The sequence below is a fragment of the Carassius carassius genome, chromosome 13, assembly GCF_963082965.1.
Source record: "Carassius carassius chromosome 13, fCarCar2.1, whole genome shotgun sequence".
NCBI classification, from domain to species: domain Eukaryota; kingdom Metazoa; phylum Chordata; class Actinopteri; order Cypriniformes; family Cyprinidae; genus Carassius; species Carassius carassius.
In genome coordinates this window covers 27,815,856-27,829,032 of record NC_081767.1, presented here as the reverse complement: position 1 = coordinate 27,829,032, position 13,177 = coordinate 27,815,856, and the positions used below count along the sequence as shown (strand labels likewise).

At 37.5% G+C, this 13,177-nt stretch overlaps 1 protein-coding gene across 1 annotated transcript in view; it reads right to left on the bottom strand.

The window, feature by feature from the left end:
• Positions 1-306: 306 nt before the first annotated feature.
• Positions 307-13,177, bottom strand: part of LOC132156268 (C-Maf-inducing protein-like) — a 29,387-nt gene continuing 16,516 nt past the window's right edge. Inside the window, exons 10-21 of the mRNA XM_059565195.1 lie at positions 12,730-13,101; positions 11,012-11,077; positions 9,762-9,788; positions 8,764-8,812; positions 8,507-8,614; positions 8,282-8,398; positions 5,212-5,352; positions 4,895-4,942; positions 4,630-4,776; positions 4,286-4,391; positions 3,473-3,543; positions 307-2,972 (exon numbers count right to left, since the gene is read on the bottom strand). Coding sequence (XP_059421178.1) covers positions 2,919-2,972; positions 3,473-3,543; positions 4,286-4,391; positions 4,630-4,776; positions 4,895-4,942; positions 5,212-5,352; positions 8,282-8,398; positions 8,507-8,614; positions 8,764-8,812; positions 9,762-9,788; positions 11,012-11,077; positions 12,730-13,101 — 1,306 coding nt within the window. The 3' untranslated portion in view covers positions 307-2,918. The remainder of the gene's footprint in view (positions 2,973-3,472; positions 3,544-4,285; positions 4,392-4,629; positions 4,777-4,894; positions 4,943-5,211; positions 5,353-8,281; positions 8,399-8,506; positions 8,615-8,763; positions 8,813-9,761; positions 9,789-11,011; positions 11,078-12,729; positions 13,102-13,177) is intronic.

Here is a 13,177-nt window from a genome sequence, read left to right as displayed (position 1 = left end):
CATGTTTTGTTTGTTCCTGTAGCTCAATAGGTAGAGCACTGGTTGGGGGTTCGAATCCCCGGGAACACATGATAGGTAAAAATTGATAGCCTGAATGCACTGTAAGTCGCTTTGGATAAAAGCGTCTGCTAAATGCATAAATTTTATTTAAATTTATAAGAGAATTTCCTTTTCTCTCTACTGTATCATTGTTATCAAAATAATATAAACAGTGTAAATACAAATATGAAAAACCATTTTTTGAAGCAAATGACTAAACTGTGGAATGCACAGGTAAAACACGCCAATAAAAAAAGCTTTGAAAGCTTTCTATTTGAAACATATTCACAGACAGTTTATTCTGATTGAAACTGGTTCACATATTAGGCTTGTTTTCCTGTTCTCATTACAACAGCCACAGAGAAGCAGCAGCAACCCAGCTGTAGATAGAAGCAGAAAAACAGAAGAAATAATGGCAGCAGTTGTATCTGCAAAAAACTCCAGGAGTCATGGGAAACGTAGTTCATTCTATATGTACACGACTGTGACCCCACCCACATCATATTAAGACTCAGTCTCAATACATCATTGAAAAAAAGCACTTTTCAACAAAAATAAAAAAAGCTGAAATAAATGAGACATAATATGATAAGGAGACATTGGAAACTCAAATAGCACAGTGAGCTCCACAGGATGTTACAAGTTGATCAGGAAACAGTTAACTTAAGTATAAACTGGATTTCAACTTCAACAAATTAGCCATAGTTTCTAAGAGATGGCTTTTTTTTATCATTTCTGAACAAAATGAAGGCTAAGGGAAACCCAGCCCCCTCATATCCTTCCTGCCACAGAGAAAAATTGTCTGCTTTTAGGACTGAAGACCATTACAATGTATCAGTCACCTTACCATGGCTTGAGTTTCACCAGTGTGTACAGAATGGCACAGTTTCTAGTCCACTCATGAATGCACCTTCAGAACACACTCCCAATATATTCCATCCGTTCACATCGGACACGCACACTAACTCTGTCCATCTTTCACTTTTAAAAAACACGTACTGATCCACACGGTAAGTGGTTGAAGGGGGCTAGTGATTTTACCCTTTATTTTGAATCTATATGAAATTGCAAACATGCAAAAACAAAACAGGCAACAAAAATGGATTAAACTTATCATACAGTCAAAAAAACAATGACAGTGCACTTGGTCTGGAGGCAGGAAAGGGAACAAAAATAGGTGACCGTATGCACACATCTAAAAAAAAAAAAATAAAGGCAACAAAGAGTCTCCCAAAAACTTGAGAGAAAGAGAAATGGGAAATTATATACACTCATATGTACATTATACAGTATGTAACTATGCAAGATGGCAGAACTCGAGTTGGTGCCATTATGGCACCTAGTTCTGAACGCCCCCCCTCCCCCTCCCCCCTCTGGACGGCATCTATATCGGTGTGAAATCAAACACACACACAAAATCTGGAACTACTGAAAACTGCTACTTTCAAGACCAGCCACATGGACGGGGCAGCAACTCTGTCTGGATTTAGTTCAAAGTGGGAGTAGAGGCAGACACGCTTTGTAAACAAAGAAAACTCAATTTAAGTTAAGACGGCAAATTGATCGTTTTATTTTAGACCGCCCCCCCCCCCCCCCCCAACAAGATCTGTCTTGTTGCCCTACTGGTCAAGATATTTGATGTAACTAATTACAGTGGTCATGATCTATATGTCTGGAGAGACGCTGATCACAAAAGCGAGAAAAAATGAAATATAAAAAAAGTTAAACTGAATAAAAAGCCTTAATAAACACAGCACAAATCTTGGCTGGATTTGATATAAATATGTGGAACATTGTCAAACGTTGTGGCAGGAAAATCATGGTGGACTCCTATTGACCACTAGAGGCAAAGTTTACAGAGAATAATAAAGCCTATTATTCGGTTTAAAAGTTCAAAATGTATCTACGTACAACTTAGCTGATGTTGCTAGGTGATGCAATCTTTACAGAAAAAGTCTTAGGCACCATCTTGGTTCAGTATGCTTGACAAAAGTACTTAAGACCAGAAAGGGGGGCTCATAAATACACAGTAGTCCCAGACTACATTCTGGACAATGTTCTCTTAAATACGGGTGTGAAATTAAAATGATACTGTACAATGTGGCTAAAAAAAGAAGAGAGAAGAGGAAGGGAAAGAAAATGAAAAACATTTTTTGTTTGTTTTTTTGAGCAAAGCCCCTGAAAAGTCCGCATTAAAAAGGGAGATATGTTGATTTTCTTTACAAACACACACTTATATGAAATCAGTGTATGGAAAAATATGCTTATTCAAGTTGATAAAAAAAAAGATTTTCAGAGCGATAGAGATGAACGTGAACATTGTTAACAGACACATTTTACACCAGAAATCCCTGTTAGGGTGCAAAATTGATGGACTCTGAACCGAGAGGACCAAGCACACATGTAACAAAACGAAAATGAAAAAAATAACGATGTGGAAATTGGCTTTCCACACAGGAAGTGATATCAAAACTGTACTGGAATGTGGCTCTGAATATTCAGGCCTTGAGCAGACGCTGGTACCACAGGGGAAAAGTATCCAGGTGGTCTGATGTCTTCAGGGGGACAAAAAGGGACGCCAGTTATGGATTAAGACGAGGGACACGGTTCCTCTGGGGGGTCTGAGATAAAGGTCGGAACGAGACAGAGGAAAAAGTCCCCTGGTGATGTCTTTAGAAAGGTTCCTGTGTTGTTTGATGATGTCACGGGACATATTCTTGCATTTTGATGCCGCTGCGAAGAGCATCCTCGGATGAGACACTAGATGATTCTTGAGTGTTTATGATATTGTCAGAAGGTCCTTGTCATTTGAATGATGTTCCTATAAACATAGTCCTTGCTTCTTGATTATGTTGTGTTCGGATGATGTGTCATCGTGTTCACCATGCCTCCGTGTAGCGAACGTCCACCTCCTTTAGATTGGGTAGTTTGGCCTGTGGACAGGACCAGAGACGGAGACATTTTTAAATTTTTGAACAAATTCTTTGAATGCCCCACTGAATAGCAGTATTTACATTTATGAAACAACAATGTTGTGAAATACTAATACAATTTTAAAATTGTTTTCTATTTTCATATATTTTAGAATGTAATTTAATCCTGCAATGCAAAGCTGAATTTTATTTTATTTTATTTTTTTATATCTCAGTACTCATTTATTTGTATTGTAAATGTTTAAAACAGCCATGCTGGTTAATATTGTTGTGGAAGCTGTAATAATTTTTTTCAGGATTCTTTGATTAATAGAAAGTTAAAAAGAACAGCATTAAATTAATTAGATTTTTTGGTACCAATTTTAAAATTAAATAAAGGAATCTTACTGACCCCTAACTTGAGAAATAGTGTACATTTAGTAGTTTTTGTATATTAAACTGAGATATGAGATATAACCCTTTTTTTCTTTATTTATTTTTTAATGAGGGTCTCCTCTTACCTTCAGGTCTTCATATGTGTCCGCCGTGAGTTTAGTACTGTTCATATTCAGGCTGCACAGGCTTTTCATTGCTGCAAGGTAAAATTGCAATATTAATTACAATTATCCTACATGTTATTTAAAAAAAACCATAAATGTGTCGGGACAAACACTGGAAATAAACCACTTTTTTGTTAAATGGAAAGTTAAAACACTTAACTTTTAAAATGAAAAATTGTGCCATAATTTTATAGCCAAACAACGAGTAGATGGTTGTTTATATGGCTAATATCCAAAAAGAGCACCATTACATAGGAGTTGTGAGCAGGTCTGACAACACTAATGGCAAAAAAACACTAGTTCTTGCATGCTGTGACCGATTGTGATGTGGTAAATTTAAAAACACGTTCACAAATGACATTTGAGATCTAGAGTGGAGAGAAAGATTATTTCTGCACAATGTCTATGGCTTCAAAAGACTTGGACTATAGTGCATGAGTCATATTTTATGATTCTTTAAAGCATGACAGTATAAATCACCATCCACTTTTTTCACGGTATATGAAAAACAGAAGCTCTGACATTGTCTTCTCCATTTGTGCTCCACAGAAGAAAAAAAGTCAGTCATACTGGTCTGGAATGGCATGACAGATTTTTCACTTTTGGATCAACTATCCTTTTATGAAACCTCAAGCTTCACAAATGAATTATTACTAGCTACGTTATAGGCTAGAAAACAAATCGAATCATGTTAAATTCAGAAACAGATTTTTTTTATTTATAAGTTCAGAATGAATGCAGCTGGATATACGATTTATGTAAATGTGTTCTTACAGCTGAGGGAGAGCAGGCCAGCATCAGTGACTGGAGTCTCACACAAGTTCAAAACCTGCAGACAGGCCAGATGCTCCGATAGCAAACGGAGCCCAACATCTCCAAACTAAAACACAGCGAAAACATAAATCAAGTCAATAAAACAGGTTTTTATTAAAGAAATGAATACTTCTATTCAGCAAGGATGCATTCAGTTGGTCAAAAGTAACATTAAAGAGATTTATAATATTACAGAAAAAAAAATTGTGTGTACCAAATCAGCATATAGCATATGTATATCGGCACATAGTGGAGATTCTCTGTGACTATGGGACTAAGAATAAGTTGAGCAAAAGAAAATAGACCTGGGTGGACCACAGGTTGAGCTGTTTGAGGGATGGCAGCTTGATGAGCTGTTCAGCACAGGCACTGGTGACGTTGGTGAATGCCAAGCTGAGGTTCTCCAGATTGCCGAAGGAACCAGAGCTCAGCAGACGAGCCAAGTCGGCATCCTAGAGTAAAAGAAATGTGAGGAAAAAGCCTTGAGGAAGGATTTTTGGTATCGTTTTACTAGAAAAACAACAGCATTGATGCAGGCAAATAGATTGTAATTTATGCAAACACACTCACCGTCGATTTAGATGGCAGAGTGAGTCGAGTAGGGCCTCCTTTTCTTTGCTAAACAGAGAGAAAGGATATTACTAGTTCTGCAGTTATTAGTTTAAACAACAGGGGGCGCTTGAGAGTCAGCACCGTATACGTAGGAAGCCTGTTAATGGGTCACTTCTGTCTTTTTGTGTTAATGGGAGCACTGCGTTAAACTAAAAGTCCGAGCTCGGCCTGTGACGGTATGCAGCGATGACTGCATAATGACCGTATTTTCAAAGCCTGCGCGTGGCAGTGAAAACGCCTCGGTGTTGATTTGTGAAATTGGTTTGTGCACTCACCAGTTCTTTAAGCTCTCTCTGTCTGTCGCACAGCTGCTCGTACATGCGCAGGCCGACCTGGGTGCTCTCCAGGGTGGAGATGATCTGTAGCTGAGTGTCCTTGTTCTCTATGATGTTGTACTCCAGCATCAAACACAGGATCTGCACGGCAGACACACAGGGATCACTGCTTTAATACAACATACTGGTTTCTTGAACTCTCCACAGATAATGTAGTGAACTGCCTTGCTGTCTATTAAAGCAGCATCCATTCAGACATGAAAAGTGAATTGAAATTGCCCAAAACAATTTGGCAAAAGAAATTAAAAAGCTATATGCAAACATACTTATAGTTGATTTCAATAGAATTTGATATTAGCATGTTGCTAAGCTAACAAGTGGATACTATAAAGAACACAAAACACAATGCATACGAATATCAGATTAAATAAAATCCTAAATTTAAATACACAAAGGATACATGCATACATTGTAGTCTAGAACTGTCAACTTAGATTTGAAAATCAACTTAAAGTGATCAAGCTTTTATTTTGTTTTTTACTTGACAATTAGAGGCGAGTTTAACTGAAAATGATTATAATCACCTTGATTAACTTCAAATTCAAGGACCTTTCAAGTACTTTCCATGTCCATGGACTTAAAGGAGCTATGTGGAGGTTTTTTTACTACATGTATGAGCCTCTATCAGCCTGTAGGCTCAATTGTGTGGGGGGGAGTCGGGCCCGAATTGGCACGAAAATTCACAAAATGTGACGTCATGCGCGTTCTCGTCTACTTGGGCTTACAACCGTATGGCACGCCAACCATTATAGTAAGCAGCGGTAATAGTGTTTTCAAATGGACTCTGCGGATGGAAAGAAGCGACCAGCCTCCAGCACAATTCAGACACCCACGGACACCCCTCGTAAGTAAAAAAAAAAAAAAAAAAACACACAAAAAGAGCGTGCGCACTGAGAACGAGCATGAGACTGGCTGCAGTTCCTCTAACGGCCACCGGTGTCAGTAACGGTTAGACATTTCAGAACCTATGCAATGCTCCTTTAATGTGGGGACACATTTCAAGTGAGAGTGAGGTTACATTGTGTTATCTTTTAAGATACATTGTTACGGTTTTCATGTGTTTTTTGCATAGATTTTTGGCCATATTACAGAGATCTGATATTCTATTTGTTGTATTTCTGTTTCGCATAAACCTGAAGAATATTCGATACATCCTACACTGTCTTCTAAAATGATCTGATATTAACTTTTGCATGGATTTTATTGAAAAGAGCCTAGACTCATGTAACCGGAAGTTTTAAGATATTTGAATATGCTTTTAAGTTTTTCTTGCCTCATGGGTTTATATTATCTTAACAAGCAAAGCAACTCACCATTAATTTCCAGGTGTGTCTGTGAAACACAGAGGTACCATCCTAGTATTTTTGTGCACGCATGTAGGGTGACCCTATTTTATTTTTTCAAAAAGAGGACAGTGGGAGTGGGCAGGGGTCTGGGGTGTGATTGGTTGGTTGGTGGTTAAAGTAGTGCAATGGCCATATCCCAAATATCACAACTGAGAATGTGTCATTTCCATACCTAAAATACATATTTTACAGTCACTGTTATGTATATTGATTATAAACACAGCTAAAAAGCTTCCTACCAGTGGCCCTCCTTCACAAAACTTAACAACTATCAAAGTTTTATCATAGGCAGAATGCAAAATGTTTCAATACAAGCATTTTAGTCAAATGTTATTAAGCAATATTTCAAACCTTTAACCCACGGGGAAAATCAACCCATTAACAGTTTAAAAGTAGCCATAAAAAAATAAAAAATAAAAAACAACAAACAAAAAATATGCGGACCAATACAAAAACACACTGGCGACTGTAGAAAACAAAAGCCGATTTCCAACATTTTGGGCGATTCTGAAATCTCGGCCAGACGCATTTTTTTTTAGGTCCAAAAAGAGGACATGTCCAGGAAAAATAGGAAATATGGTCACTCTAATGTCATGGCAACGTACAACACCAAGTACCTCATGCGAGAAACTAATGAAAAATGAAGAAATCTTCTATGCATAGGCCACGAATTGTTGGCGAAATAACACATAAGCGGACTAGAGTTAATATGGAATTTTTTCTCCAGAAGACTTCCTGCACAAAATAAATTCAAGCACTTCAATTTTTTTTCAGATTCACAAACTTTCAAGGATTTCAAGGACCCGTGTGAACCCCTTATAATACAACAATAGATAGCTGTGGAAAAAACAAAACAATTTAACAATTTCTGCAGATGATTTTAAAGAAAACAGAAGAAATTTGCGCAAATTCACCAAACATTAAATATGACCACAGCATAATACCTAATAGGCTGATTTCAAAATATAGGATGACATTTTAATTAAATTGTAATAATTACATTACATTCTAGGGTTGCCAGATCCACAAAGAATACAGGCAGTCAGTCTATTGGTCTATCCACTTTGCAGTTTATTCTAGTCTAGAACTGCCAACTCAGACTTACTCATTGAAAGTGATCACCCACCAGTTTTTCGGTTTTGTGTGTCATTTAGGGGCAATTTTAATTCAAAATGTTTCATGCTACAACAATAATTGACTAAGGAAAAAAGCAACAGTTTCTGTGGATGGTTTTAGAGAAAATGGATAGAAATTGGCAGAAAATGTGCTTAGAATTTTTGTCTGTACAAAAATAGATGATTTAAAACAGAATATGCAATTATTCTTGTGGATATTTCAGTTTTCTTAGTCTAGTCGTTAGATTTTCCTCAAAAGCATTCATTAGTACCTTGTAAACACAACTTGGTTTCACAGGAAGTTGCATAATGCTTGCCAATCAGATAAAAACTTCAGATAAAAAAATTTCAGTCTGCTCTTAGCATTATGTATGCATTATTCATCATACGGTCAGTGAACAGACTATGGGCGTTCTGTAGACATGCCCTCAAAGGCTGAGACTAGCAAAACTAAGACTTTTGGAAAAGGTTGAACCATCCATGATGGCTAAAAATGTTACAAAAATGCTCAGTACATTTCAGCTCAAAGCAACAGTCAGTCATATGTACCTCCACCATGGTCTGGTTCCCCCGCAGGGCCAAGAGCATGCAGGGTCCCAGTTTATTTTCAGCCAGCGACAGGAGAAATTTCTTCGTCTTGTAGCAGGAGCCCATGAGGATGTGGACCTATGAGAACAAACACCATCAGACCATAAAAGTAGATATTGTAGCAGGACAAAAGACTAAACTAAATGAGACTTCGAAATCTCATATTTCATACAAACACTTTCATACCATGCTAGCAAACAGCTCTCCGTCATCGTCGCAAGCTACGCCTCCTGGACTGTAGAGCTGGAACCACCCGTCTTTTCCAGAGCGCACGCTGAGCAAACAGGAGTGGACCTGTGAGACACACACACATGCACATACATTTACAAAGGCTGAAGCTCAATAAAGCACTGTTTACTAAGTCTACAGTGGCAATATTAAGCAAGCACTCGATTGATACTGTAAGCCAAACAACACCCTTTCTGCACACTTCCCTGTCTCACCTCTTGTCTGGGATCTTCAGCAAACCTCTGAATTACATACTTCAGCTCTCTGTTAGAAAAATGAATCAACAGTGGCCTGTTAGATAACATGAAATGTAAAAATTCACCACCCCATTTGGTCATCATTTACTCTCTTTCATGTTGTTCCAACTACAGTATAATAAAAATGGGTTAAAATGACGCATTTATTTCTTAAGTTATATGATAGCATTCTGTGATACCATTGGCTGAAATTTAATTCACTATTCCCTGGTTATCTTAACAGAGACGGTATCGATTTCATTTGTGAATGAATAATTCAGACCATTTTTATGCACTGGATGAACCAATTCACTAAAAAGATTCATTTTATGCAGAAGATACATATTTCATGAAGCTGATCAAACTGTTCTACTTAATGCCAAGGAGAGCTAGTGTGAATGTCAAAATTTTCAGTGAATAATCACAAAGTTTGTTCTTCAAAAGCTATAGTATGTCTTCAAAACACTTCTGCAAAACATGTCTGTAAAAACCTAAGCACCCTCAAGTTATTTCATACAAGTTTGAAAAAAACATAAGGGTGAGAAAATGATGACCGAATTTGAATTTTGTACGAACTATCACCTCAGAGTTTCACAATGACTCACAACACTTTCAAAATTTGACAACAACTCTTCATTCTGTCATCATTTATTCACCCTTATGTCGTTCCAAACCTGGAAGACTTACTTTCTTTTGTGGAACAATAATAGAAGATATTCTGATATTTTTCTGTACAATGGATGTAAATGAGCTCCTGTGTTTGGTTTTTCAAAATATTGTATGTTCCACAAAAGAAAGTCAGTCATACAGATTTGGAATGATATGTAGGTCATGAATTTTTTTTATCTTGTTTAACTATACCTTTAACCTTCAACACCAGCAAATTAAATTGTTAGTAACTGATTTAAAAAAAGTTTATTTAAAATGTCTCCCTAAATGGTTCAGTATACATTAGGGGCAAAACCGAAGTCACTTACTTTGTGAATTTGGCATGTGCAAGGGCCCTAGAGAGGAGAAAGCAAACAGAGAAAAACACCGACTTGACTCAGGCATGCAAAAAAAGACAGTGTTGTCATTCCACATAATTACACAAGTTGCTTTCTCTCTATGTAGGCGTGCTTGCCTTGACACGCATGATGATACAATTTCAAGTCATCTAAAGTCTGGGAGGACTTCATCAAATGTTTTGCATGTGTGTCATGAGTGCTCTGGGACGCGCCTGGCTGTTGTTAATTTTTTTCTAATGAAGATTGGAAGCTTGGCGTAGCGAACAAAGGCAGGTGAGCCCTCCACCTGTGGCAACCGCAGGGCTATGCAGAAGGCCTGTAATGATGTGCTCTGTCCTGAAGGGACAATTAAAGGAGCCACAGAGAACCCTAGATGCCTCACTCAATACCCACAATCCCGCTGCAGAGCCCTGCTGGGGCTTGCCCACGTCAGTTTTCTACCCTGTACGCCGTCCCTCGAGACCAGCCCACCACACATACTCGGAGGGCCCCTGGTATCGTTATATAGGCTGCACATCCAAAACATAAATTCATATTTCACATACCCTACCACTCAAAAGTTTAGGATAGGTGTGATTTTTTTTTTTAATTAAAAGTCTCTTATGCTTACCAAGGACACATTTAATTTGATAAGAAAAACTGTAAAAACTACAATATTTAAAATATAACTACACTTTAAAATAACTAATAATAATAATTTTCTATATTTTAAAATGTAATTTATTCCTGTAACTTCAAAGCTGTATTTTTAGCAGCCATTACTCCAGTCTTCATTGTCACATGATACACAAAACAAAAAATTCGTTCTAATATGCTGATCTGGTGCTCAAGAGGCATTTCTTTTTATTATCAATGTTGAAAACAGTTGTCCTGCTTAATATTTTTTGGAAATCGGGATACTTTTTCCTGACTATTTAATGAACAGGAAGTTTAAAATATCAGCGTTTATATTGAGTATAGATAACAAAACTGTGTCATCAGAACCAGCTGACTAATTTAAATCACATGTGCAACTGCAATTAACGCGCTGTAGATAGAGAACTTAACACACAATGGTAGATTAACTGATTGCTGTATCTGACACTTCACAATGAGTTAATTGCAGCAACAGAAATCATACTATTACTAATCATAATGGATTCCATAGTTGAAACAGGTGGCAAGTACATTTTTAGAAAGAAAGTAACTGAGGAGGATGAGAGGGTAGTAAATGCCCTTACTCTTTCGGGAAGGGGATTGGTTGAAGCAGGCTGGCCAGTGCTGGTCTCCAGTCATCGTAGTCTGATCTGTGGAAGGAAAAGGCCAGAGGAGAAATTAGAGATTCAGAGGCAGGGAGAGCGAGAACTGGAGAAAATAAGAACCTTATGTAAGATTGGCCAGTGAAAGCTGAAACCTCAGAAACTCTGCAACCGGATGTTCACAATAGGATCAGGTGAAGGTGGTAAAGCCTAAAAACAGATTCGGTTCAATGAATCTGTTATAAATATGCAGACTAGTTTAAGGTCACTTCTCTGTGCGATTATGGCTGAATAGCCCCCCCCCCCCCCAAACATATAGTTTTACACAATGTGGGAGAATTAGTGTTGGGGAACAACTATAATAAATTTTTCAGCAGCTCGAATAAGCATTTTTCGTAAGCTAATTATTCCAAAAATGCAACAAAATGCTGTATTGCACAGCCTTACAAGGTACAAACAAACTCACCCTCCTACAACCCACTTTCATTCTCAAAGAGCACTGGATTGTTTAGTCTATTTAACGAAACAGGAGGTTCTGATCAGTTTTTCTGAATCAGTTTGTACATGTTACTCATCACTTAATAGGGATGTAACGATTCACTCAACTCACAATTCACAAATTTTTTTTTTTTTACAAAATGAAATTTAAGACAAAATAAAAATTAAACGTGTCATTTTATTTTTGTTTCACAAAATTGTGCACATTTTATTTGTGAAACTGAAATATAACACTATAATAATATAACACTTGCATATTGCACAAGCCTCTGCTAAATGAAAACTTTGTAATATAATGTTAATAACAAAACTAAATAGAAATTTTAAAACAAGCCCTAAATCAAATAAACAACACTAATAAAATAAATCTCTTCATATAAACAAAATAAGGCTTTGTTCTGTGCTTTTTCCATTTAAAATCAGAGGCAACCAATGCATTTTAATCATGATCCAAACAAAGATGTTGCATACATGCAACATGGGCAGCTTTTAATTTAAATTACACTGTATAATTTTGAAATCTGAAGCAAAAACAGAATGGTTTGACTCCAATTTTGTAAAACTATACATAAAAATATCTGCATTAAACAACAGATGAGCTGAATGAAACGCAGATTCACTCTCTGCCAGCAGGTGGCGCTTAAAGTGTTTCCTTGGTTTCCACTGTAAACAAAGCAGCGAACTTTAATATGCATTATACAGAGGCAAGATGAAAAGAAAAAATACCATGTAAACTGATAATAACAAAGACTGACGTGATGGAGCCATATTTATCTCCTTAACTGAGAGAAATACTTTTTTTTTTTTGGAAACATGTATGTGTGTGTATAATTAATATACATAAACACACACATACATGTATCTGAAAAAAAAAAAAGTATTTCTCTCAGTTAATTTTTTTTTCTTTTTAATATGATTTAATTGAATTATCTAAAAGTGAAGCTTCGCATAGCTACTTGTTTACTTGTTGGTAACTTGTAGTGTAGCTAAATACTTTTTTTAAATGTACTTTGGCAAGCTAAACAATTAAAATAAAATTAATTTAGCATTATTTATTTAAGGTCCTGTGATGCCAGCATTTACCTCTATCTACCATGTGGGCAGGTCTGGCAGCCATTACCGCCAAAGGAACTTCTTAAAAAGGGACAGAGGTGTATTTTGTGTGGAAAAATAATAGAAAGATCCAGTGGTGCAATACTCACAGCATTTTAAGGATGAGGGCGAAACATCCCAGCACTCTGTCAGCGTGAGCAGGCAGCTGAATGGACAGGGCATTGAGCGCGGGGCTGACTAGTAGACAGTCGATCAGGTTGGGCTCGCTGTCGCCTTCTGGGGGGGCCTTGTGCAGTGTGTTAGTGGTGTTGTTGTTGCGCTCCAGCTCTACCAGGATCTCGCTGGAATTGATGATGGAAGGTGGTGGTGAGAGGGGCAGGGCCGGGGGTGGGGACAGGGTGGTAGTCGGGGGTGGCGTGGGCGGCTCGGGCCGCAGCAGGCGCAAAGGCATGGGCGGCTTCCTCTCACTTTGCTGCTGACAACCGTTTCGGATTTCCTTGAGACTGGGAGAGTTGTCCCGACTAAAAGATAAAAGAATGAGATAAGACATATGCCACTTTTCACAAAATTCAAATTGTCCTTTTATGGTGTGTTAAT